The following is a 25,092-nucleotide window of genomic DNA, read 5'->3' on the forward strand; positions in this document are numbered from 1 at the left end:
GAGTTTGAGGCCAGCCTGTCTACAGAGTGAGTTCCAGGATAACCAGGGCTACACAGAAGAATCCTCACAAAACAAAACAAAACAATAAACAAAAAATAACAACACAGAAACTCAGAATAAAGGCAGACAAAGAGAAAAGTTGAACTTTTTTTTTTTTAAAAAAGCACAAAACCCCTACATACTAAAATTATACACATCAAGTATTGATCCAATCTTACATCAGTCTATTGACAATTACCAGCACCATGTTTTTTTCTCACCTAGGTTAAACACTCCTGGAGGATCGTTATTCAAAGTATATGTTCCTTTAAAATAAAAAATTGGGTTTTTGTTTGTTTGGTTTTTCAAGACAGGGTTTCTCTCTCTGTGTAGCTTTAGTGCCTGTCCTGGATCTCGCTCTGTAGACCAGGCTGGCCTTGAACTCACAGAGATCCATCTGGCTCTGCCTCCCGAGTGCTGGGACTAAAGGCGTGCGCCATCACCGCCGCCCGGCTAAAATAAAAAAACTCTTAAGAGAGGTCAACCCTCAAGAAACAAACAAGACCCTTTACCAAACATAGATTATTGGTGACACCATCAAATTTTCTTTAGAAAAATAATAGGTTTAAACACTCTTTTCCAGTTGATGGACTGGAGATATTGTTGCTCAATGTGGCAAATGAATCAACCCTCTAGATGGTAGGCCACAGCACTGAGATGCCCTGGAGCCTCCACACAGGAATGTGAGCACCTTCCTCGTTGCTAAAGCTGTGCACTTCACTTGAATTTAGACTCAAATCACCATTAAGTCTAAATTAGGTGTAGTCACAAACTTTAAAATGATGAACAGAATTAGGGAAGTGGTTAAAAGTTCTCAGGAACATAAGTTACAATTACAGATATATTTAAACAGGCTATAGGAAATTTAAAGCCACTTTAAACATTACATTTTAAACTACTTAGCAGTTTCATTTTGCCACTAAAATTATGGGGTTTTATATCCAAATAGGTGTTGAAGGTTTGTTACTTCCCTACCGAGAAGAACATAGAGCCCTCTTTCATCCACTGTTCACAGATCACAGACTCTCAAGATACTGTGTGTCAGATTAGCCCCCTTCTCACGTAATCAATTTATTTTGGAGACAGGGTCTCGCTATGCAGCTCCAGCTGGCCTAGAACGAGCTTTGTATTCCAGACTGGTCTCAAATTCTGAGATCTGCCTACTTCTGCTCCCAAGGCCTGGGATTAAATGCACGCACCACCATGCCTGGCAGAATCAGCTTTTAAGAGGCTCCAAATTAAATACAACCCTTGGCAGCTTTCTCCAGCCTTCTCCAGAGGAGGTAAGGCTGGCCTCTCTGTGTTCCAGTCCCTCAACCTCATGTGCAGATGGTGGTGGATTCATCTCTCTGTGGGAAGGTCTAGGAGGAATACCGCCACCCACAATGACTAAAGTCACTCAGGTCTAGAGCCAGGGGCCACCATTTGTTCTTTCTCACCAGCACTGTTCAAGTGACACCAGTAAACCTTCACACTTTACATTTTTGAGTTGGAGTTTTCTCCAAGGCTGAGAATAGGCACAGTTTTCCCAGGAACAGGCAGAGAAGGTTAAACTTACATCCCCTGCAAGGTGGGGAAGAGAGGATTGCTTTGTATTCTGAGTGGCAGCAGCTGTACTCCATTTCCATGTTGCCTGGCCCAGAAATATATAGATGGGGTCAGTCAGCTCCAGAAACGGCCACAGAGAGCAGCGGGACTAGTGAAGGCATTACATAGTAACTAGCCGTCTGGGTACCACAGACATTTTAAAAACTACTATGCAGCAAGACAACTTCTCAACTGAGAACGAGGATTCTGACTACTTACTATATTACTGTCTAGTGTTCCAGAGGGTGCCTGCTGCCAGTGTGCTGGACGGCAGCAGAATTGAGTGAATGTGAATTAGGAGCACGACTTGGGGGAGGGGGAACACTGACAACTCCCAGTCTCCACTGCTTCCTGGTGGAGTAGGAATACAAACCCAGAGAAAAACAAACACTCTTTAGGTTCCACTAACAAAAAAAAAAAAAAAAAAAAAAGTAACTGTTATGATGGTTCTGGAAATAGAATTTGACATATACATTTTAAAAATTCTATATCCAAAAGGTGCTTGGTGCTGTTCTTGATGGGTCTGGTGTCTGTTTACACTCCAAATCATTTAAATACAGCCATTACATAGTCGATAAATGTTTTAAAATAAATGGTTATCTATTTCTTAACTGCCTCTCAAATTAGAAATTGTAATTAAGAGTCCCAGAGGCTGGCTCTGTGTGTTTTATTATTTTTGTTGGTCTCCATCACAGATGGAATTTTTCACTGGTAATTCCTCAGAACTAAATCCATTCATAGGGAATTCCGAGCAGTGAAAATAAATTTCACGTCATAGAGTAGGAAATGGTAATAAAAAGGAGCCAAGGGATCTGGGAAGCAGGCAAGCTCAGCTCAGTTTTCCACTGGTGTTGGGTTTTGCACAGGCTGGCTCACAATAACTTGCACCACATAGTCCTTTGGGATCTTCAGCTCCTCCAGCTTCATCTTATCAGTGAGAGGCCTGCCAGAGAAGAACCACCGCTGGCTGCCTGGCTCCACCCCCTCTGTAGCATGTAAGCGCCTCTTCATGTGGAACACCGTGTCTGTGCTGCGCACCACAAGCTTGAGGTCTTTGCCTGTGGAGAGGCGCAGACGGAGCTGAGATTCATGTCCAGAATTGGGAGGTGGCTCAGGGATATCCAGAGTCTCTATGTCACTCTTTTCCTCTATCATGTTGATTGGTGGCGCCAAGCAGTAGACTGGCAGCTGGTATCGGTTCCCCAGCTCATCGTAGCACTCTGTCAGTGCACCTGCAGAGAAGGGCAGTAAGAGCAGGTTCAATGAGCATGCTTCTGTTCACAGTGCACTCTCATCTCAAACTGCAACAGGCAGGTACACTAGAGAATCAGAGGAGGAAGTGGATACTACTTCCTCAGGGCAAACATCAGAGGAAACTGCATCAGGTGTATCGACATTAAAAGGCTAATAATAAGAGTCCTAAGAACAACCCTAGGCCTACAGATTTGATCTACTAGATGAAAAAGACCAATTCTCTGAAACACATTATGTACTGAAACTAAGAACAGAGAGATAATCCAAACAGGGCTTAGCTATAGAAACTGAATCAATAACTAAGAACCTTTTAAAACAGAAAGCACCAACTCCAGATGGGTTCAATGACAAATTCTACTGAACATTTAAGAAATTATAACAATCTTCTATTTTTACAAGACTGGAGAGAAATTTCCTAATGCATTCTATAAAGCAAACATTACCTTAATGCTAAAGAAAGAAAAAAAATTAGACAAATCAAATATAACACTTTAGAAAAATAATTATACCACTCCAAGGCAGAATTTATTCCAGGTATTCAAAACTGGTTCAATCTTCAGATATTAACTAATCTATAGTATCAGGGTAAGCAAGAAAAAGCATATAATCATATCAGATGAGAGAAAACCATTTGGCAAAACCTAGTACTTCTTCCTGATAAAAACCTCTCATTAATTCTGCTAGAGGGATGATTCCCTAGCTTCATAAAGAATAGTTAAAAAATAAAAAAACAAACCCTACACCACTAAACTTAAAGGTAGCACATTTGAAATTTTCTATTCAGATCAGGAGTCAGCCATACATAAAGAAATATCTACAGCCTGGGAAGGAAAGAAGAGAAATGTTTTTACTTGTAGCTAATACAACTATGCAGAAAATCTGAAGAATCAAGAAAATAATCTCGGATCCAATGAGCATTCACATTCAGATTAACGCATAAACCAACTGTCCCATATGTACAGCCAACAGGTGGTATCTGAAATTACAAAACCATGTACATTAGCATACCCAGAGGGGTACATGTAGATCTAAACTTAACAAATGTGTAAGACCTACAAGAAAATGACAAAATGTTAAAACAAAAAAGAGCTAAACTGAGACAGTCTATGCATTGTGAAGATGATATTGTTGGAATGTCAGTCAATTCTTCCTTAATTTACAATTTTTTAAAATGTTCTTTTATTTGTTTATTTATTTATTATGTATACAGTATTCTGCCTGCATATATTCCTGCAGTCCAGAAGAGGGCGCCAGATCTCATTACAGATGGTTGTGAGCCACCATGTGGTTGCTGGGATTGAACTCAGGACCTTTGGAAGAATAGTCAGTGCTCTTTAACCGCTGAGCCATCTCTCCAGCCCAATTTACAATTTTAATGCAACTCCAATCAAAATCCCAGTGAGTTTTTTGTAGATACTGGATGAACTTCTCTGAACTGTACATAAGGTAAAAAATTAATAAGGATTGGTTTATGGTAATCATATAGTAACCAAGATGACATGGAGTTGGACAGGGTAGCTCGTACTTGTAATCCCATCACTTGGAAGGGTGAAGCAGGAAGACTGCCATAATTTAAGGCTAGCCTATACATACAGAGTCCAGGCTATCTCAAAAAAACCTAAAAAACCAACACTCAAACATAAACATAATGAATGAAACAGTTGAAAGTCCAGAAATAAGACTCCCATAAACAGTATCAACTGATCTGTGTTAAAGAAACAAAAGGAACAGAGGATAGAAAAGACAGGCTTTCCAACAAAAGGTGATGGGTTAATGAGCCATCCAAAAATTAATTTCAATATAGAACTTACCCTTGTCACAAAAATTAACTCAAAATATACCACAGGTAGACAAGATGGCTCAGCAACTAAAGACTCTTGTCACCATGCCTGACAGCCTGAGTCCAACCCCTGGAACTCACATGGTGGAAAGAGAAAACTGATCCTCTAAGTTGTCCTGTGACAGTCTCATGCATGCCCTGCACCCATGTGCCCACCCTACCACCACCAAAAAATGTATACAGACTTAAATATAAAACACAAAATTACAAACTCTTAGAAGGCAAAAGAAGAAAATCTAAACCCTGTTGCCTTGACAACGACAGGTGAGCTATGTCATCAAATGTGCAATCATTAGAATTAGAAAATTTAGGTTTTGCTAAAGACACTGTCAAGAGAATAAAGACACAAACCACAAGAAAAACTTCAAGACATATCTAACAAAGACTGTTGTACAAATACACACAGAACTCTCAACAGGCAGTAGTGGCACATACCTTTAAACCTAGCTTTTGGGAAGCAGAGGCAGGTGGATCTACGAGTTCAAGGCCAGTTTGATTTATGTTATGAGGTTCCAGGATGGCTAGGGCTACACAGAGAAACCTTGTCTCAGGGGAAAAAACAACAAATACAAACAAAACCAGGAGCTCAAATGCCTTAGTAAGACTCTCACAAAGAAGACAAGCAGATGAGATGTGCTACACCACAGGCCATAACTACAATGGCTCAAGTCCAGAGTAAAAACAATACTGAGGCTGGGGAAGACTGAAAAAGCAGAAAAGGACAGCTACCCACTAAGTAATCCCCAATCTGCAGTAACCCCTGATCAGCAGTAAGCCCCGATCTGCAGTAACTCTCGATCTGCAGTAACCTCCAATCTACAGTAACCCCTGATCTGCAGTAAGCCCCAATCTGCAGTAACTCCCAATATGCAGTAACCTCCAATACACACACTTTTAAAGCTTTAGCACATATGTCACTTTCTAAGTAAGTAAAGCTATTTGGAAAGATTAAATACAGGGTACTGAAAAACATTTAGTATATTGTTTTGTTGCTGCTGAATGAAACAGTACTCTTTTTTGTTTGTGTTTTGTTTTTTTTAGACAAGGTTTTTCTCTGTGTAGCCCTGGCTGTCCTGGAACTCACTTTGTAGACCAGGCTGTCCTCAAACTCACAGAGATCCGCCTGCCTTCCGATCTGTCTTCCTAGTGCCGGGATTGAAGGTGTGCGCCATAACTGCCCAGCATGAAACGGTACTCTTAAAGTCCCAAAGAATGAAGAATTTTAACATACTTCAATAAATTATGGTACAATTTTGGTATTAAAATAATCTACTTATAAATGAAAAATAAGATCAGGTTTATGGAAAAAAATACTATTCAATTAAATATTTTGGAAGATAGAGATGTCTGCTCAAAATGCATACTTTGCTATCACAGGATGTCACTGGAAGGTAGTTACCCAACCACAGACAGTATATCTAAGTTTCTTGCCTCTTAGCAGGACAATTAAAATATAATTACATTATTTCCTCTTTCCCACCCCTTCCATATCCCCCTCAAATTATGACCCTTTACTTACTGTTACATATTCATATGTAAATGAATAAATATATGAATTCAGCCTACTGCATCCCTTTAGTGTTCTACGTACAGATTTCAGGGCTGATCACATTCTATTAGATTACCAATTAGGAGAAGCTCCCTAGGGAAGGTTCTCATTCTCTAATTCTCCTTCTCTCAGCAATCAACAGATGCCTGCATGGGGTGGGGCACCCTGAGATTTCCCCCTTTCACATAAGCACGTTCTATCATGCTGTCATTGATCAGGTCTTATTCAGGCAGCCAAATTCAATCTATACACTAAACACAAAAGCAAACACTTGAAAAGGCTCACCAGTCCTAGGCCTAAGTATGTTATATATGTAACTACACACAAACACACACACACACACACACACACACACACACACACACACACACACACACACATTTTTGTTTTTTGTTTTCGAGACAGGGTTTCTCTGTGTAGCTTTGGAGCCTGTCCTGGAACTCGATTTGCAGACCTGCCTGGCCTGGAACTCACAGATATCCACCTGCCTCTGCCTCCCTAGTGCTGGGATTAAAGGCGTGGGCCGCGGGGCCACCGCCGCCACCCGGTAGTATACATATTTTGCAGATGGGAAAACTTAGAATGAATTAAGTTTTGCTTAGTGTTACATAGCTAGTAAATAACAACGACTTAATCAGTAATCAGACTCCTAAAGAAATAAACTGGTAGCCAGGCAGTGGTGGCGCACGCCTTTAATCCCAGCACTTGGGGGCAGAGGCAGGCGGATCTCTATGAGTTCGAGGCCAGCCTGGTCTATAGAGCGAGATCCAGAACAGCCAGGGCTACTCAGAAGAATCCTCACAAAAAAACAAAACAAAACAATAAACAAATAAACCCTGTCTGAGAGAAAAAAAAAAAGAAACTTGTAACATAAAGATAAGAACACCCAGCTTTCTATTATGATAATGAGAAGGTTAAATAAAAGAAATAAATGAATTAGAGGAAAATGAAATAAGAAGCTAGTGTGCTAAGCACAGCCTAATAACACGACAGTATTTACCAGTGAGTCAAAGACAGCCCAGAGCAGTGACAGCTGCAGCCCCCCCAGCACTCCAAAGGAAGTGTGTTCCCTCAGAGAGGCTGCAAACTATTGAGGAAACAGATTCAGTACTGCCACTGTCTAGTCTACAGAAACTGGAGGAAGTATGAAAACTGGAGCAATGGAAGAGAACCCCAGTGTGGGGCAGGGAGATGGCTCAGTTGTCAAATACCTGCTTCACAAGCACAAGGATCTGAGTTTTGGTCCCCAGCACCATGTAAAAGGCTGGGTTGACTATGCCAATGAGTTCAGCGGTTCCTCAGAAAACTAGAAACAGACCTACTGTATGACCCAGCTAGACCATTCCTTGGCATATACCCAAAGGAGTCCATTGCCTACTCAGAGGCACACATGCCCATTCATTTTCATCACTGCTCTATTTTCTTTCTTTCTTTTTTTTTTTGTGTGATGCATGCCTTTATTTATTTTATTTATTTTTGGAATGCCAAATGCTATTTATTGAAGGAGGGAGGAGGTCTTAAATACAGGCTTACAGCACAATGGGAGAACCCGAGGGCAGAAGCAACAAAGAAAGATAAAATCTTGACATGTGTAGGTAAACGTACAGAACTGAAAAATATTAGACCCACACCCAGAAAGACAAAGGTCACATGTTCTGCCTCCTATGTGGACCCTAGTGTCAAATTTTTAGCTGTGTGTTTCACTTGGAGCACCTGTAAAATTCAGGAAACTAGAAGGGCATTCAACACAGACATACCTTGGGCCTCCATCGACACATGTGTGTGCACGCACACATCCATATCTGTTCCCACAGAAGGCCAGTGTGTTTATGTCACTTTTCCAAAAGCTGACAGTTGTGGGCATTTACCCCCATGGCAAAAATCACACTTAGCCCGGCTACATTAGAAACTTACAGGGGCTAGAAAGATGGCTCAGTTGTTAAGAGCACTGGCTGAGTTCAATTCCCAGCAACCACATGGTGGCTCCCACCCATCTATAATGGGATCCAATGCCCTCCTCTGGAGAGCAAAGGAAAATGCAGACAGAGCACTCATATAAACAAATCTTAAACAAACAAACAAACAAACAAAAACTTATAGAAGGTTTTAATCACTACCCTCTGGCATTGAAGTCCAGCTTGCCTAGCAATTCTTCACTATTTCTAGTCAGTTCTAGTCAGGCTCGCTTGCATTACTATCTCATAACCTGTGCAGACTTTTCTTTTTCCTCTCACAAACCCACTGTAGGACTTGGCAGAGACAGAAGCCATCAGGATAATACCTGCTAGGGTGGGCATCATCTCACCAAGCCAGGAAGTCCTGAAGGGCTCCCCACGGCAGGTAGAAGGCTGCCAAGTCATCACTTTTGTTGTGATTGCTTACACAATTTTCTGAGAATGTTTTGATTTATATTTTATCTAGACAATTAGTTCAAGTGTTCTAGTTTCCCTGGTCAACTGTTTTCTCTGGCTGCTTTCAATTAGACTTCAACATATTTCACTCCAGCCAGGCATGGTGGTTTACCCCTGTAATCCTAGTAGAGGCAGGAGTGGAGGCTGGCCAGCCCTTTACTGTTGAGTTTAAGGCCTGCCTGGATTACATGAGACTGTCTCAAAAGAACAAGAAAAGAAACAAAAACGGCCTGGAGAAATTTGTAAAGATGAACTAACCTGGTTGCCAAACAATACAAGTAGCTTTATTACATGCCATTAGGTCTAACACTTCACCCTTTCAAGCAGTCCTTGAGGCTGAAAAACAACCTTGTAAAGGCCTTGCTGAGTGCCTTTATGCTCTCACTTCCGTGTAAGTGCAGCTCAGTGTTCAGACTTTCATCACCTGAGACTTGCACAGCTACACTCAAAAGCTAAAAACCAGTGTCTGTGAGGGAGCAGGATGGCTAGGCAGGCAGAGCACATGCTAGCCTGATAACCCAAACCTCATCAACCCAGTCCCACAGCTGAAGGAGATAACCAATTCCTGAAAGTCCTTTGACCTCCACATGCAATGTGACGCACACATGCACGCACCACTCATCCCCCAGATAATAAAACAAAAAGCAATGTGGAAGGACAAGAAAGTGTCTTGACGGTGGTGATGGTTTCCTAGTACGTACACGACAGTGAATCAAAGTGTCCACTTTACATCCCCATTTAACTGAAGTTCTCAATAATGTGTGAAAAGGTAAATATTTAGATCATACCATAACAAGAAACACTATCCTCCCCAAAGTAAATAAGGGGAGGGCATTTTAGAATTCCAAAAGCTTTCTTTTTTTTTTTTTTTCCCTGTTTCTATCACCAAGTTTTATCCAATATCCTCACTATTAACTTCTCTGTTCTAATGGACCCAGGAGGCTGGAGTTCTACTTTTCAATAACCATGACTTCCTATGTCAAAGAAAGGCCTCAACGGTTATATAATACATATATAAAAGTCCATGGAAAAACACTCAATAATGTTGGTTCTCTCTCACAGGTTTTAAATTTCAAAATTATACACTTGGGAGAGTATTTCACAAACAACAGTGTAATAAATGGATCACAATTTAATAAAGTTTCAGCCTTCTACCTCACATTCCATGGGCTTCTCTACAAACCTGAATTACAACGTCAAAAGGCCACCAGCAGCCCTTGGGAGCAGTCTTTAGGACCATAGGGCTGCTAACAAACTACAGGTTTTCTCTCTGGAAACAGTGCTGGGAACCCATCAAGGCTGGCTGTGGAAGGCCTAGCAGCTCTGTCATCCATTGACTCAGCCAGCAGGCAACTAGAGGAAGCAGGCTTAGCACCTCTCCTAGCCAGCTGAGGTCAAAGTAGCTTAGCTGTACACTGATGGCTGAAGTCATGTGATAGACAAAACAGCATTAAACACTACATAACACTTTGCTGAATTGCTACAGATGACACTTCATCTTTAGTTCCAGGATTTCGTTTTCTTAAGGGGGCAGAGGAGCCAGGTAGAAGCACTTGGGTCTGGTGCTTACTGAAAGCCCAGCAGGCCTTATAGAAGTGGTAGCTGATAGAGCTGCGCCTTGGGATGTGAGAAACCCTGCTTCTCTCAGCCCCACCCCCACCCCCAGAACAATATGGAAAGGAGGTTTTCTTCAGACAAGCCTCCTGGCTCAGGAACAACCTCCCACACAGCTATTTTCAGACTTTATCACTCTAATTCAAGAAAAAGGATGACGGCAACAGAGAGGCAGACATAGTCACATTTTGTAACTCTAAGCCATCTTATCTCCTTGACGACAGAAAGAAATGATGTAACATTTGTGATTAATCAGTCATCAGGCTCCTTATTAAGGTCCCATTTCATTTCTAAACACTACACCAGCTAAGCAAAAATGACTATCTGTATTATAGTTATGCATCCATTCTTTAGGACCTTTAAATCAACCAAATTTCCTGAAAAAAACAATTTTATTTATTTTTTTTAAAGATAGGTTCTTGCTATGTCTGTCGCTCAGGCTGGCCTTCAACAAGTGATCCTCTTGCTTCAGCCTCCCAAGTGCCAGGATTACAGACATGCATCATGCCTGGCCCTTGCCCATTTCTTGAAGTTTTTGGGGTTTTTTTTTTGGTCCTATTTTTAATAAAAATAAAAAATATTGTGTGTGGGGGGTCCAGTGACAACTTTCAGAAGTCAGTGCTTGTTTTAAGGCAGGGTCTCTTGTTCCTGCTGTTCCAAAGTATACTCCAGGCTAGATGTGTGCCACGACATTGGCTTTAACATGGGTTCAGGGATCAAACTCAGGCCATCAGGTTTGCCTGGCAAGTACTTTTGCTCACTGAGCCATCTCCTTGGTTCCTCTGGATTGCCTTAAAAAAAAAAATTACTCAGTATTTTTTTTTTTTTTTTAAGTTTTTCGAGACAGGGTTTCTCTATGTAACTGCCGTGGATGTCCTGTAACTCACTTTGTAGACCAGGCTGGCCTTGAACTCACAGAGATCGGCCTGTCTCTGTCTCCCAAGAACTGGGATTAAAGGCCTGCACCACCACGCCTGGCATAACAACATTATTTTTCTTGACAGTTCTGTAGATAAGCAGAAACCAGATTTAAATCTTTAGAGATTTGAGTTTACACTCAATAGGATACACATAGACTGTGCTTGTACAGGAAACATATTTTGCCTTTATGAACTTAAAAGCATTTTAAAATACAATTATTAAATTTACTTAATACACTTATTGTGTTTGTGCTTGCCACAGCACACATGAGGGTGTCAGAAGATCCTGAGGGAGCTGGTTCCTGGGATGGAACTCACATGTCATCAGGCTTGATGGTAAACATCTTCACCTGCTAAGCCATCTTGGTGATCCCTGCCTCCATGAGCTTTTAAACAAAGCCACAATTTGGAGAATATAATTAGCTATAGGTAACTATGTTAAGTATAAAATAAGGAAGTCAAAGTTCCCGAGTTCTAGATTAAAACCACCATATAAACATGATTCTCCTTACAGCCACTTGCAGGCCTACACAACAGATTCTGCTTGGGAAATAAGGTATGTAAGCATCAGAAATAGGTAACAACTTTATGAAAGTGGAACCTTCATTCTCTGTTACAATAATGGGGTAGCTGAAGGGGTAGATGGAAGACCATGTCACCACCTCCTAATCTACAATCATGGAAGAAGTAAAGAATTTAAACACCAGGTACAAAAACTGGGACTAAGTGGGCATGATGAAATGGCACTCTATTCAGATACTTCAAATATAGGAATGATCACTTTTATACCTGTGGGAAAAGTGGGTGTTCAATAAATGTTAGTGATATAAACCCATGCTAACAAGTGCTCCTAATAAGTAACAGATAGTCATAAAACAAGGAATGCTTCTTAGAAGCATGGCTAATTAGAGCAGGGGGTTTGGAAAGTTGGCAAGGCTCATGAGTAAAACATTCTACATTGGACAAAGAGTCAAAGGACATTCTGCAGATGATTAAATTACTAAAGCATTGCTTCTCCACAAATGAACAAAAGTAAAACAGACATTGGGGAAAACAACAGTGGCACAACAATGAACAGAGAACAGGAAATGTAGGTGGTTATCCCTTATATAGGTCAGAAGAAACAACCTGGAAAGATACTAACTTGCCAAGCTGAAGAGAAAAACACAAATACATAAAGCAAAAGGATGAAGAGTACATATATAAAACTAATACCTAAACCTCAATGTGAAATATTTAATGTTTCAATCAAAGAGGCCATACAAAGGTATGTGTACAAGTCTGGCATCTATGTGTCCCTGGATACATACAAATTATTGTGGGTCTTAGTCACTTTCTCAAAGCAAGAAATGTTTCTTATAAGGCTCATGGCTACAGTTATGGAAAACTACCCCTCAAACCTTTGAAACTGGGGTAGAAAAGGTGGCTCAGCAGTTAAGAGCTGTTGCTGCTCTTCCAGAGGACATGGGCTTGCTTCCCAGCATCCACATGGCAAAAATATCCATATATAAAAAATACAAAAAAATACATCTTTTAAGAGAGATATTTATTTATTTATTTATTTATTTATTTATTTATTTATTTTGGTTTTTCGAGACAGGGTTTCTCTGTGTAGCTTTGTGCTTTTCCTGGATCTCGCTCTGTAGACCAGGCTGGCCTCGAACTCACAGAAATCCGCCTGCCTCTGCCTCCCAAGTGCTGGGATTAAAGGCGTGCGCCACCACCACCCGGCTTATTTTATTTTTTATGTATGAATGTTTACCTAAACATATGTAATTATGCATGAATGTATGTATATGTACCACATACATGCAGTGCCCGCAGAAGCCAGAAGAGGGAATCAGATTTCCCTGGAGCTGGAGTTACAGACTCTTGTGATCCACCAAATGGTTGGTTGGGAACTGAACCCAGGTCCTCTGCAAGAGCAGCAACCATGGAGCCATCTCTCCTGTGGCCCTCCCTGCCCCCAAATAATAATTAAAAAACAAAACAAATAAACAAAAAAACGAACTTCAAAGTTTAGGTCTGCTCACACTAAATGATGGGAAAGCATGATGGCAAAGGGGCATCCATGAAGCCTCTGCACTTTATAAAACCTAAATTGAAAGTCCTCAGCTCTGCAGGACAGCAGTTAAGGCAGCAGCAACAACTACTGCTGGGCAAGGATGTACACTGTACAGACGAGGGGGCTTGTGTCCACAGAAAACTAAGTCACACAGAAACTAGAAAATGCAGCTTATCACATGTTCTCTTTTCTGAGATTAAGAAACATAAAAATGAACCAAGACATAAACTACCACCAGCTGAAAAATGTAAAAAGAGGAGTGCTATTTTTCACTCTAATAAAAAGAATTAGAATACTTGTAGAAGAGAAACAGAAACTTCCCCCTTAGTGGTTCCCTGCTATTGGAGACAAAGTGACTGCCCCTTTGTCATTAGGACGCCAAACCTACCGTGTGGTAGTGTTATGTTTGCACCATCAATGATTGCCTGTGCCAGTTCATGATCATTGCTTTCAAAAGCATGTGCAGCAGCCTTCAAGGCATCCCAGATCTCTTTCCGGCCTTCAAAAGCTGGTGCGGTGTCCCAAAATTCATCCCTCTTGCTGCGCAGTTGTCCATCTGTCATGGGATAATCACTTTTCCATTTTGGTTTCTCCTTTTTCAAAGGCTGGTTACGACCTAGAGCAACTGAAAAGAGAAAAGGCTGACATCAATATTCATAAAAAAAAAAAAAATCCCTATTTTCTGTAAGAAAAGTTATGTGGTTATATTCCTGTTTCGGATTCTTTCACCACAATTACAGCTAGATGTCTGCCCATTTGCTGATTTCTGGCTGAAATTCTATTAACCAATCTAGAGCAAATGGAGATAGCTAGATGCAAGATTTTATTTTCTGCATTATTTCTTTCTTGAGACAGGCTTCACATTGTAGCCCTGGCTTCCAACTCATAGCAATCTTCCTGCTTCTGTCTCCCAAGTGCTAGGATTACAGGCATAAGCCACCGTACCAGGCTGCATAATTTTCAGTAAGCCAATAGCTCTTTTCCATTCAGTTTATTTCCAAAGATGATTAAAAATAATTCCAGGGGGCTAGGGAGGTGGTTTAGTCAATAAAATGCCTGTGGTTCACACAGGAGACAGATATAGGCAGGTTTCTGAAGCTCACGTGGTCAACTGGTCTAGACAAAGTAGTTAACTCCATATGAGAGCCCATATCAAAAAAATCAAATGAAGAGTACGAGCAAGACACCAACAGTGACCTGTCTTCACATGCACACACACATACACACAGACAAAGAAACTGTGGGTTGGAAACATAGCTCAGCTAGTGTGGGCAGCACTTGTTTGTAATCCCAGATCTGGGGAGGCAGAGACTAGCAAATCCTTGGGGTTTGCTGGCCAGCTATACTAGACCACTTGGTGAGTTCTAAACTAATGAGAGATCTAGCCCAGAAAAACAAGATGGATGGCTCCTGAGGCTGACCTCTGGTTTCCACAAGCACACATGAGCACACACACCCCCATAAACACGCACACACACAAGCATATTGACTCACACCCACCCACACCTACAAGCAGGATTGTAACTGCAAACTGAGAGTGGTGGCACATGCCTGTAATCTCAGCACTTGGGAGCAGACACAGGTGAATCGCTGAGGCCAGCCTGGTCTACATATCAGAGTTCCAGGATAGCCAGGACTACAAAGAGAGATCATATCTCAAAAAAAAAAAGTAACTGTAACAAATGCACCATTCTGGTAAGGGGTGTTTATAATGGGTAACTATGAACAACCCCAGAAAAGGAACATGAATAAAAGTTCCATTTTGTTCATTAAAACACGTGCACACACATGCATATATACCAGAAGCCAAGAAGTGTAGTGTTTCAACTAACAAGGCAGAGGAGTGGCAGATGCTGCAGCAGAGACACAAGGGACAGTAAATAGTGTGAAATAGTTCGAATCTCAGAACTTTTGGACATATAAAGCCAGGAAGTCAGAACTTAGCAAATCCAAAAGGCCAAAGGCTACTTTTCAGTGTCCAAGGAAGGTGAACCAGATCACCAAACCCAGGAAGAAACTGTCTAAAGGAATACTTCCTCCAGTTTCCCCTCAGAGAGCTCAGAATACCTTTCTCTGAAACTCAACCAAGAGCTAGTTTGGAAAGAAGTGGTGCAGAGAAATGAAATTCACATTTTTTTTTTTGGAGGAACCAGCAACCAAAGAGGTAATACTTGGTCAATGGATAAGCTCTAAATCACAAAAACCAGAAAAGAACAGCAATGCCATATTCTCGTGCTAACCCTAAGAGAAGAAAAGGGCAAGAAGCCACTCTCTTTGGCATACATCTCCTTAGAGAATGCTACACAGCAACAGAGTTAGAACAAGTCTCAGGCAGCCTCTGTACCAGACACTTCCACAGCCTACATGATCACTAATCTATTTTCTATGGGTCATACTGACCTATACTGCCTTCTTACCTATGGGTCTGTCTTTAGGTTATATAGTGCCAGGCATAAGAAAGCTTAATAGACAAAAGTAAATGGGGAAATTAGATCATGATGAAAAGATAAAGAATGTTAGGAAAGAGTAGGTGGGTAAAAAATGACAGTGCAGGTGGGAAGCAGAGAAGGCATGCATCAAAATTCACTGTTCCATACTTAATTGCAGGAAGAATATCAATTTAAAAGAATCTAAAATGGTTCTAAAGCATGCATAAAGTTAATGACCCCCTTACTGGTTTGGGCTATGCATAATACAAAATAAAATGACTCTTACTCCCTGGGAAATCTCTCTCTTTCCCAGGCTACAATCTATATGACAAGGCTAACTAATATGGTAAAGTACATTTGGTTTGACATCTGAATTAAAATAAATTCTTTTTACTAGGTCTGACCATTGATCTCAAGGCCAAGCATCCCAGGTATCTTTAGTCTTTCACATAAAACTTTCAGTATTGACATGTGACCATGTTCTGGCCCCCCCAACTTGTCTAAGTGAAATTCAAAGCAGGCAAGTTCTAAAAGGATGGGTGTAACAGAGCAGAGAACACATCCATTTAGTAGCATAGCTGGAAACAGAATTCAAATCTCCTTATATAATCAACAAATAGGCACTGCCTTCTCAGAGTAACACTACAGCTGTGTCTATGAGGTTTGATTCAAAAGTGAACAATTCAATCCGTAGTAATGGCTTTCCGCTACATATGCCAAGTAATACTGACAAGGAAAGCTAAAGCACCAATCTTAAAAGATGCCTGAAATATGCCCAATAACCAAGACTGACCCACTGGTTCCACCAAGGTAAAATGCAAAGTAGTTTCAGCTATGTTATCCTCTATATGAATAGAAAATTTATGCTCAACACTGTCATTGAGCAGGAAGTGAAAAGAAGGGCATGGTAACAAGGAAGTAGATTCTGCATCAGGTTGACCCGAGCAGTTCTAGACTCTCATATATTTTAAATATTCTAAACATGTTAACTTGGTGTAGTTTCTTGTCATTGTGAAATAATCAACAAAACTTCTACACCCTCACTATCTAATATGAGCAACTCAAAAAGGACCTCAAACTGGGTATGGTGGTACCCACATACAATTCCAGTTACCCAGGAGGCTGAGTCAGGAGGATGGCAAATTTGAGTCTAGACCCCATTTCAGAAAGGAAGCTCTAGCCAGGCATAGAGCATGGTGATGGCACACCTTTAACGCAGCACTTGGGAGGCAGAGGCAGGTGAGGTCACCCTAGTCTACAGAGCAAGTTCCAGAACAGTCAAGGTGACTCTGAGAACCCCTGTCTCAAAAAATCAAAACAAGCTGGGCAGTAGTGGTGCACCTCTTTAATCCTGGCACTTGGGAGGCAGAGGCAGGCAGATCTCTGTGAATCTGAGGCCAGCCTGGTCTATAGAGTGAGTTCCAGGACAGCTAGGACTGTTACACAGAGAAACCCTGTCTCAGGGGGAGAAAAAAAAAAAAGAAAAGAAAAAAAAAAAACACAAAGCAAAAAAAGCTTTCAAATACAGAAAACTAATAGAAAAATTAAAAACCTTTATGTATGTGAATTACTTTCCTTACCTATGAGGTAGCTTTATTTCTGCTGTTCATATTTGCACTAAGTACAAAAACACAGACACACACACACACACACACACACACACACACACACACACACACACACGGCACATTTATGTTGGTAACCTTCATTCTGCAAGTGTTTAAAACCACATCATGTCAAAAGTTCCATGATAATTCTTCTGCAGAAATAAATAAAAGTATTCACCCTGAAGATATGAACTAGGCTCATCTTATTTCTGTCTAGGTCTCTGAACCTTTAACATACATAGTATGCATCATCTGAGTGTAGAACACCCATTATTAAAATGACCAAATCTCAGTGGCAAACATTACTATTTGGAAAGTCATAGTTTTTTTTGGGTTCAAGACAGGGTTTCTCTGTGTAGCCTTAGCTGTTCTAGAACTCGCTCTATAGACCAGGTTGGCTTTGAACTCACAGAGATCTGGCTGCCTCTGCCTCTTGAGTGCTGGGATTAAAGGTATACACGGTCACCACCCCGCAGAAAGTCATAGATTAAAAAAAAAATTATTTTTACATGTGTGAGTATTTTGCCTACATGTATGTACATCACATGTGAGCAGTGCCCACAGAGGCTAGAACAGTGTTGGAGCCCCTGAAACGGAAGTTACAGACAGTTGTGAGCTTTCATGCAGGTGCTGGAATTGAACACAGGTACTCTGGCTGAAGAGCCAGTGCTCTTAACCATAAAGCCAACTCTCCAGCCCCAGTACAGAATTTTTACTGCACTATCTGATCTTAAAAGTTTCATGCTGGGTTCAACAGAGTACCAAAACAAGTTAAAAAAAAAAAAAAAAAAAAAAAGCTTCATGATAGCCTAAATCAGAGTCACTGACCAACATGTCTTTAGTTAAGTAAACTGAGAAAAAACAAAGCTATGTCAGCAAATTAATTCAAGCCATCATCTCATTAAAACATGAAAATGGCTTGGGAGGATAGGGACAGACCTGGGTCCTCTGCAAGAGCAGCAAGTGTTCTTAACTGCTGCACTATTTCTCCAACTCTTTCCTTGTACAACACGTTAAATACTGTTTTCTGTGTAACAGATTTAATACTGAAAAGCTAAAGGCTTGCTTTTCAGACGGAACTAAGTAGAATATGACTTTAAATACATTTATTATACAACTAAAAGCATTTTACCAGGAATTCATTTAGACATTGTTTATAAGAAGCAATAATCTTTGGGAAGACAGCTCAGTTAGTAAAGTACTTGCTATGCAAACCTGAGGACCTGAGTCTGACGGAGAACCCACATAAAAAGCTGTGAGTGACAGAACATCCTTGTAAGTCCTGGAGAGGTAGAGACAGACAGGGACTCACCAGCCAGTCAAGCTAACCTAACTGGCAAGCCCAGGCCTGAGAAAAGACATCTGAGGGTTGCTTCCATATATACCTACCTACTCTCCTTCCTACCTACCCCCCCCCCCCCGCCAGAGACAGAGAGACACACACATAGACACACACAGAGAGAGTCAGAGATTTTTCAAAAAGGACTCATGATTGTAATTCTTTTCTTCCTTTTGGTCCTTCTTTGAAAATCCCTGACTTAATGTTTGGGACTCATCAGATAAAAGAAAGGACACAATACAAAGGCAAGATAAAAATATCAAAGATATAGGCTGGGCACTGGTGGTGCACTCCTTTAATCCCAGCACTCAGGAGGCAGAGGCAGGTGGATCTCTGTGAATCTGAGGCCAGCCTGGCCTACAAAGCAAGTTCCAGGATAGCTAGGGCTGTTACACGGAGAAACTCTGTCTCAAAAAAGAAAAACGAAGATATAACCCTGGTAATGTTAGCTATATATAACAGACAGAAACCTGGAAAGTATCAACTTCCCTAATACAACACCTGTGGGTGGGAACAACTAAAGAGATCACCATCTAAAGACTGTCTCAAGTAATTTTCAAGTACTTAAAGCAGCAAAAACCAGGATAGAAAATTGCTCCTATCTGCTACTGACTAGAGCACCAAAAGCATAAAAACAGGAGGAAAAGCTTCCTGTCATTTCAGAGCTGAAGACAGTGCAGAGCTCTGACAGCAGATTTTGCCATCCTCCTAGAGCTGGCAGGAAGAATCTCTAAGTCCATAGGTCTCCAAGAGGGGAGGGATCTTTGATGGCATCTAACAAGATTTCTTATTCAGTCCTACTATAGACCAGCAAAGCCAGTTTCAAGGTTTCTTGAAGATAGACTTCAATGAATATGAAACAGTTGCTGTTTTTATTAATGTTTTAAAAATTTCAGTTAAAGTTTTTTCAGGAAAAAAACTCACAAAAACGGAAAGAAAAAAAAAAACACCTCATTAACTCTGGATTGGAAATGTCAATAAAAGCTTTATGACCTAAAGATGCTAAAAAATATTTTATATCTCTTTGACTGAATGCCTGAAATGACAACTTAGCAGAGCTAGGTCCAGAGCTTAGTTCTAAGTGACAATCCCCACTTAAAGAAGGTAGACACAGCTTCTTAGAGCAATGGTTCTCAACCTGTGGGGTCATGACCTCCATAGTATCATCACATCAGATATTTTGCATATCAGATATTTACATTGATTCATTTTTTTATTTTTTATTTTTTTGGTTACCGCTCATGCCAAGCTGCCTCAATTTTAGGGCAGTGGTAGACAGACTCAGATGCAAACACCAAAGTAGCATTTTTTTTTTCTCCTAAGACAGGGTTTCTCTGTGTTGTTTTGGTGCCTGTCCTGGATCTCACTCTGTAGACCAGGCTGGCCTCGAACTCACAGAGATCCACCTGGCTCTGCTTCCCAAGTGCTGGGATTAAAGGCGTGTGCCACCACTGCCCAGCTCTACAATTCATAACCATAGCAAAACTACAGTTATGGAGTAGCAATGAAATAATTTTATGATTGGGGGTCACTATAACATAAAGAACTGTATTATAAAAGGGTCGCTGCATTAGAAGGCTAAGATCCATTGCCCTACAGAAACACCTACTTTTAGGCACAGACCACAGAAAACTAAGCCAGGTTGTGGCATCTCAGTGACATTAGTATTTCAATAATTTCACACATACACAAAACCCTGTAGGTAGTAAAACATGAAAGTAATACGTACGGCACTCAGCTCTGATCCTGTAATTACTCACTATTGTGTTTATATGATCACTTTAGTGTCTCACTATCGGCTGCTTGTATCCCCTCAAATCCCTGTCAAGCCACAATATCCAAAGCATAGTACCTGGAGGAAGAGCTTTTGGGAGCTAATGAATTCATGAGGGTGGGACCCTGCTGGATGGGATTTATAACACTACCATGGGAGAAGAGATAGAAGGCAGTTATGTGGGCACCAAGAAGGCCCTTACTAACTCTCAAATCAGTCACCCCTCAATATTAAGAGATATCAACTTTCAGAACTGTGAGAAATAAATTTCAGAAGTCACCCAGTCTGCAGTATTGTGTTACAGTGACCTGACCTGACTAAAACAGATAGTGTCATCAAGAAGCAGGGCACTGTACTGAATACCTAAAACATGGAAGTGGCTGTGCAGGAGCAGAGGCAGAAGAGGGTGGGTGAGCACTGCCACTGTAACCAAACACCTAAGAGAATCCACACATAATGAGGAAATGTGTATTTAGCGCATAGTTTTGGAGGGTTCAGCCCAGCTCCTCTGTGACTGTGAACAGACTCACACTGGTGGACGCACATGGCTGATGCTAACTGATTTTCACATTCTTGAAAGTCCTAAAGACCTGCCACCAGGTCCTAGAACCTCCCCAGACATCATCCTGGGGTTCAAGCCTTTAAGATGTGGAACTTTAAGAGGACATTCAAGTTCTAAACTATAGCAAATATTTCTGAGGTGTGTGCATGCTACAAAAAGCCGTGTTCCTGAGAAGAGACTGCTAAAGGCAATTCTGCGGAGTGTTCTAAAAGAAAAGAAAGAGGGACTGATGAGATGGCTCAGCAGGTAAAAGTGATTTATCACTAATCCTGCTAACGAGCTCCATCCCGGGACCCATGCAGTAGAAAGAACTGACTCCTAGAATTTGTCCTCTGACCTCCACAGATGAGCTGCGTAAAGTGTGTACACACACACACACACACACACACACACACACACACACACACACACACAGACAGGGTGGGGGGTGGAATAAATAAATCAAAGAAAGGAAAGTCCTAAATCATCTATGTTTTGGAGAACATATGGACAGTCACGAAAACATGGAAAGTAAAAGAAACAAAGAATCTGTTACTGGACTGGAACAAAGGTGATCCTGGTTATAAAGTGGCAAACGATGGTCTGAACTGTGTCCCCCACTTCAGTGTTCTGTGGGAGCAGTCAGTGAACTGCTTCTTCTTCTTTTTTTTTTTTTTTGAGACAGGGTTTCTCTGTGTAGCTTTGGTGCCTGTCTTGGATCTCGATCAGTAGCCCAGGCTGGTCTTGAACTCACAGAGATTCACCTGGCTCTGCCTCCCGAGTGCTGGGATTACAGGCGTATGCCAGCACCGACTGGAATGAACTGGTTCTTTAGCTACGGTGACTTGATGGATCTGTGAGCTAAAGCAACTTCTAAGCCTAGTGCTGAAGGAGCAGGTTGGTCTCCTCTGACTGAGGATAGTAAAAAAGTAGGGAGAGCCAGGCGGTGGTGGCGCACGCCTTTAATCCCAGCACTCGGGAGGCAGAGCCAGGCGGATCTCTGTGAGTTCGAGGCCAGCCTGGGCTACCAAGTGAGTTCCAGGAAAGGCGCAAAGCTACACAGAGAAACCCTGTCTCGAAAAACCAAAAAAAAAAAAAAAAAAAAAGTAGGGAGAGAGAATGAAGACACACTGTTTGGCCAAAAGGGATCAGAACTCAGTGGCTTCACAAAAGCCACTGCACTCTGCACTCATTACAAAAACAAATGGGGTTGGGGGAGGCACAGTCACAACAGCTCAACTCTCAACAGGCCAGGCAGCCTAGCCTCTACACACCTTCAGGTTTCTATTTATGTTTGGCTTTTAGGGCTGTGTCTAATCTCCTACATAGTCTCATGTTCAATGAGCAGGAAAACTACCAGGCCCAACAGTAAGCGACCAGCAACAGAAGGGAACTGTGGGGAAACACTCTCTATGGGATGGAGCTTATTTAAGAACAAAGACTAAATAACTCAGTAACAATACTTCAATGGGTGCTTAATTTCTCTTAACAAATTGCAAGATCACTTTTTCTTCCTCCCAATTCTTACAGTTAAAATACCCTTGGACATCTGGTATAGGCCAAAATGTAAGACCACTGAAGTCCCTCTTTCTCACTGACTGTAGCAGAAATCTGGGACAAAATACAAAACACAATTAACTAAGAGTTCTGAAATGCTGATGGTAGTGGCAGACAGGAGCCAAATCTAAAGAAGCACCCTCACTGGGCTAGTTACACTTCCATTTTTTTATATTTTTTCTCTCAGATTTGACCTACGGCAGCTTCAGTATGGAAATGCAGTGAGATGTACTAAACTATGAAGGGATCTGGCTTCTGGTAGGGTAACTGGAAAATGAATTCTTAGAAACAGAAATGAGGGGCTGGCAAGATGGCTTAGAGAAAGAATGAGACCTAAATTTGGATCCCCAGCACCCATGTTAAGAGTCAGGGCCACACCTCTGTAACCCTAATTCTTGGAGGACTAAGACAGGCAGAATCCAGGCACTCACTGGCAGCCAGTTTGGCAGAACAGGGAGCCCCAGATTCAGAGAGAGAGTTCATCTTTTCTATTTTCTAAGACAGGCGCTCATGTAGCCCAGGCTGGTTTCTAACTTGATAGGTAGTCAAAGATGACCTTTAAACTTCTTCTTTTTCTTTCTTTTTTTTTTTGGTTTTGAGACAGGGTTTCTCTGTGTTGTTTTGGTGACTGTCCTGTAACTCGCTCTGTAGACCAGGCTGGCCTCGAACTCACAGAGATCCACCTGGCTCTGCCTCCCGAGTGCTGGGATTAAAGACGTGCACCAACACTGCCCGGCAACCTTTAAACTTCTGATCCTCATGCCTGTATCTCCTGAATGCTGGGATTACAAGTGTCCATCACCATGCCTGGTTTACGCAGTGCTGGGAATTAAACCCAGGCAGGGGCTTTGTGAATGCTAGGTAAATATTCTTCCAAATGAGCCACATCCCCAGCCAGAGACCTTATCTTAAAATAAGATGAAGTGGCTGAGGAAAACATTCTGATGTCAACTTCTGGCCTCATACACACTGCACCCTGGCTCAGGCAAGTATACATACCACACATCGACACAGGGCATGGGGGAGTGGAGAGGTGGTCACCAAAAATTTAAGTGAGAAAACCTGGTTTTGAGACAAAGCAACCAGCAAAAAAAGTAATACAACACGAAGAAAGTAAGGTTATTTCTTCTCTATTCTTGTCCCTTTCATCAAGTTATCTTAAAAGGCAACCCTGACTACATGGAAGTATGGGGTAATGTGGGAAACAGCTAAGAGGAATCTCTTTCCAACTAAAAGGTAGAGAACAATGGCCTTTGGGAGTGGGGAGGTGAATGGATGGACAGATAGACAACAGTACTCCACAGTACAAACACCTAAAATTCTGTGTGTGAGCTAAGCCAAATCTCAGATTCACCTACGACCTGCATGGGCACTGGCCATAAAGCAGCACAGTAATGGCTCTGATATAAACAAACTAACAGTTACCAGGATGTGCTGCCATTAAGCCTAACAAAGGCTCTGAAAAGCAAATCGACATCAGAACCACTAACAGAAAGAACTCAGTCTGAAATAAGCAGCAGGCTGAGGGCTCAAACTGTGAAATAAAGCAAAGCAAACTGATATTCTTCAGGAAATTTAATAAAGACCTAGAACCTCAAATGTTCAAGATGTCCAGGAAACAATCCAGTATTACTCAATACAAAAGAAATATGTGACTAATTTTCAAGAGAAAAGACGATAAACAAACGGAAAGTTCTGAGATGATCCAGATGTTGAAATGATCAAAGACTTTAAAAGTTACAGTCATGTTTCATGAGATTAACAACAAACTGAAATAAAAAGCCCTTCCCTCTTTTCCTTCCTTCCTTCTTTCTTTTGGTTTTTGAGACAGGTCTCACTATACAGGTCAGACCATCTTTAACTCACCATCCTCTTGCATCAAACTCCTAAGTACTAGGGATACAGACACATGTCACCATGCCTAGCACAAAAAGAAGTTCTTAAAAGAGAAATGAACTATCATCAACAAACAAATGTAAATTCTAAAAACGAGGCCAGATGTGGTGGTGTATGCCTTAAATACTAGCACCCAGAAGGCAGGGGCAGGCAAATCTCCAAGTTTGAGGCCAGCCAGGGCTACATACTGAGATCCTGTTTCAATAAACAAACAAGCAATCAAACAAACAAACCTGGAAACAAAAAATATAGTACTTAAGACTTCAGATCACCCCTAGAAAGCAGAGGAGGACTTAACTGACTGAACAAGCGCAGTTAAAAGAACCCTTAGAGGTGCTGGACAATTATGCAGGGCCACAATGCCCCATTCCCATTCCTTCCTGACCAATTAATGCCAGGGTGACGCATGCAGGCTGAAATCACAGCTCCAGACCTTTTCAAACATTTGTTATGAGGCCAGGGAAACACCTGACACAGCTGCCAAACACCAACCAGGTCTTGACGTGTTAAGCACAGAGACCAGCGTTTGAATATCTACATGGTCAGCTGGATTACATAATTTTATATTCTGTAAGAATGGTCTCCAGTTGTCAGAGCAGTCATATGTACTCAACAGTGACATCATGGTTCAAAGCAAGGCTTAGATAGAAATCTTGAGGGTTCACCTTTG

At 41.4% G+C, this 25,092-nt stretch overlaps 1 protein-coding gene across 1 annotated transcript in view; it reads right to left on the reverse strand.

Moving 5' to 3' along the window:
- Nucleotides 1–2,262: 2,262 nt before the first annotated feature.
- The window catches only part of Ubtd2 (ubiquitin domain containing 2), a 54,887-nt gene continuing 32,057 nt past the window's right edge, over nucleotides 2,263–25,092 (reverse strand). Inside the window, exons 2-3 of the mRNA XM_059270235.1 lie at nucleotides 13,668–13,904; nucleotides 2,263–2,858 (exon numbers count right to left, since the gene is read on the reverse strand). Of these exons, the coding sequence (XP_059126218.1) occupies nucleotides 2,461–2,858; nucleotides 13,668–13,904 (635 nt within the window). The 3' untranslated portion in view covers nucleotides 2,263–2,460. The remainder of the gene's footprint in view (nucleotides 2,859–13,667; nucleotides 13,905–25,092) is intronic.

Source organism: Peromyscus eremicus, chromosome 8a, assembly GCF_949786415.1.
Source record: "Peromyscus eremicus chromosome 8a, PerEre_H2_v1, whole genome shotgun sequence".
Taxonomy (NCBI): Eukaryota; Metazoa; Chordata; class Mammalia; order Rodentia; family Cricetidae; genus Peromyscus; species Peromyscus eremicus.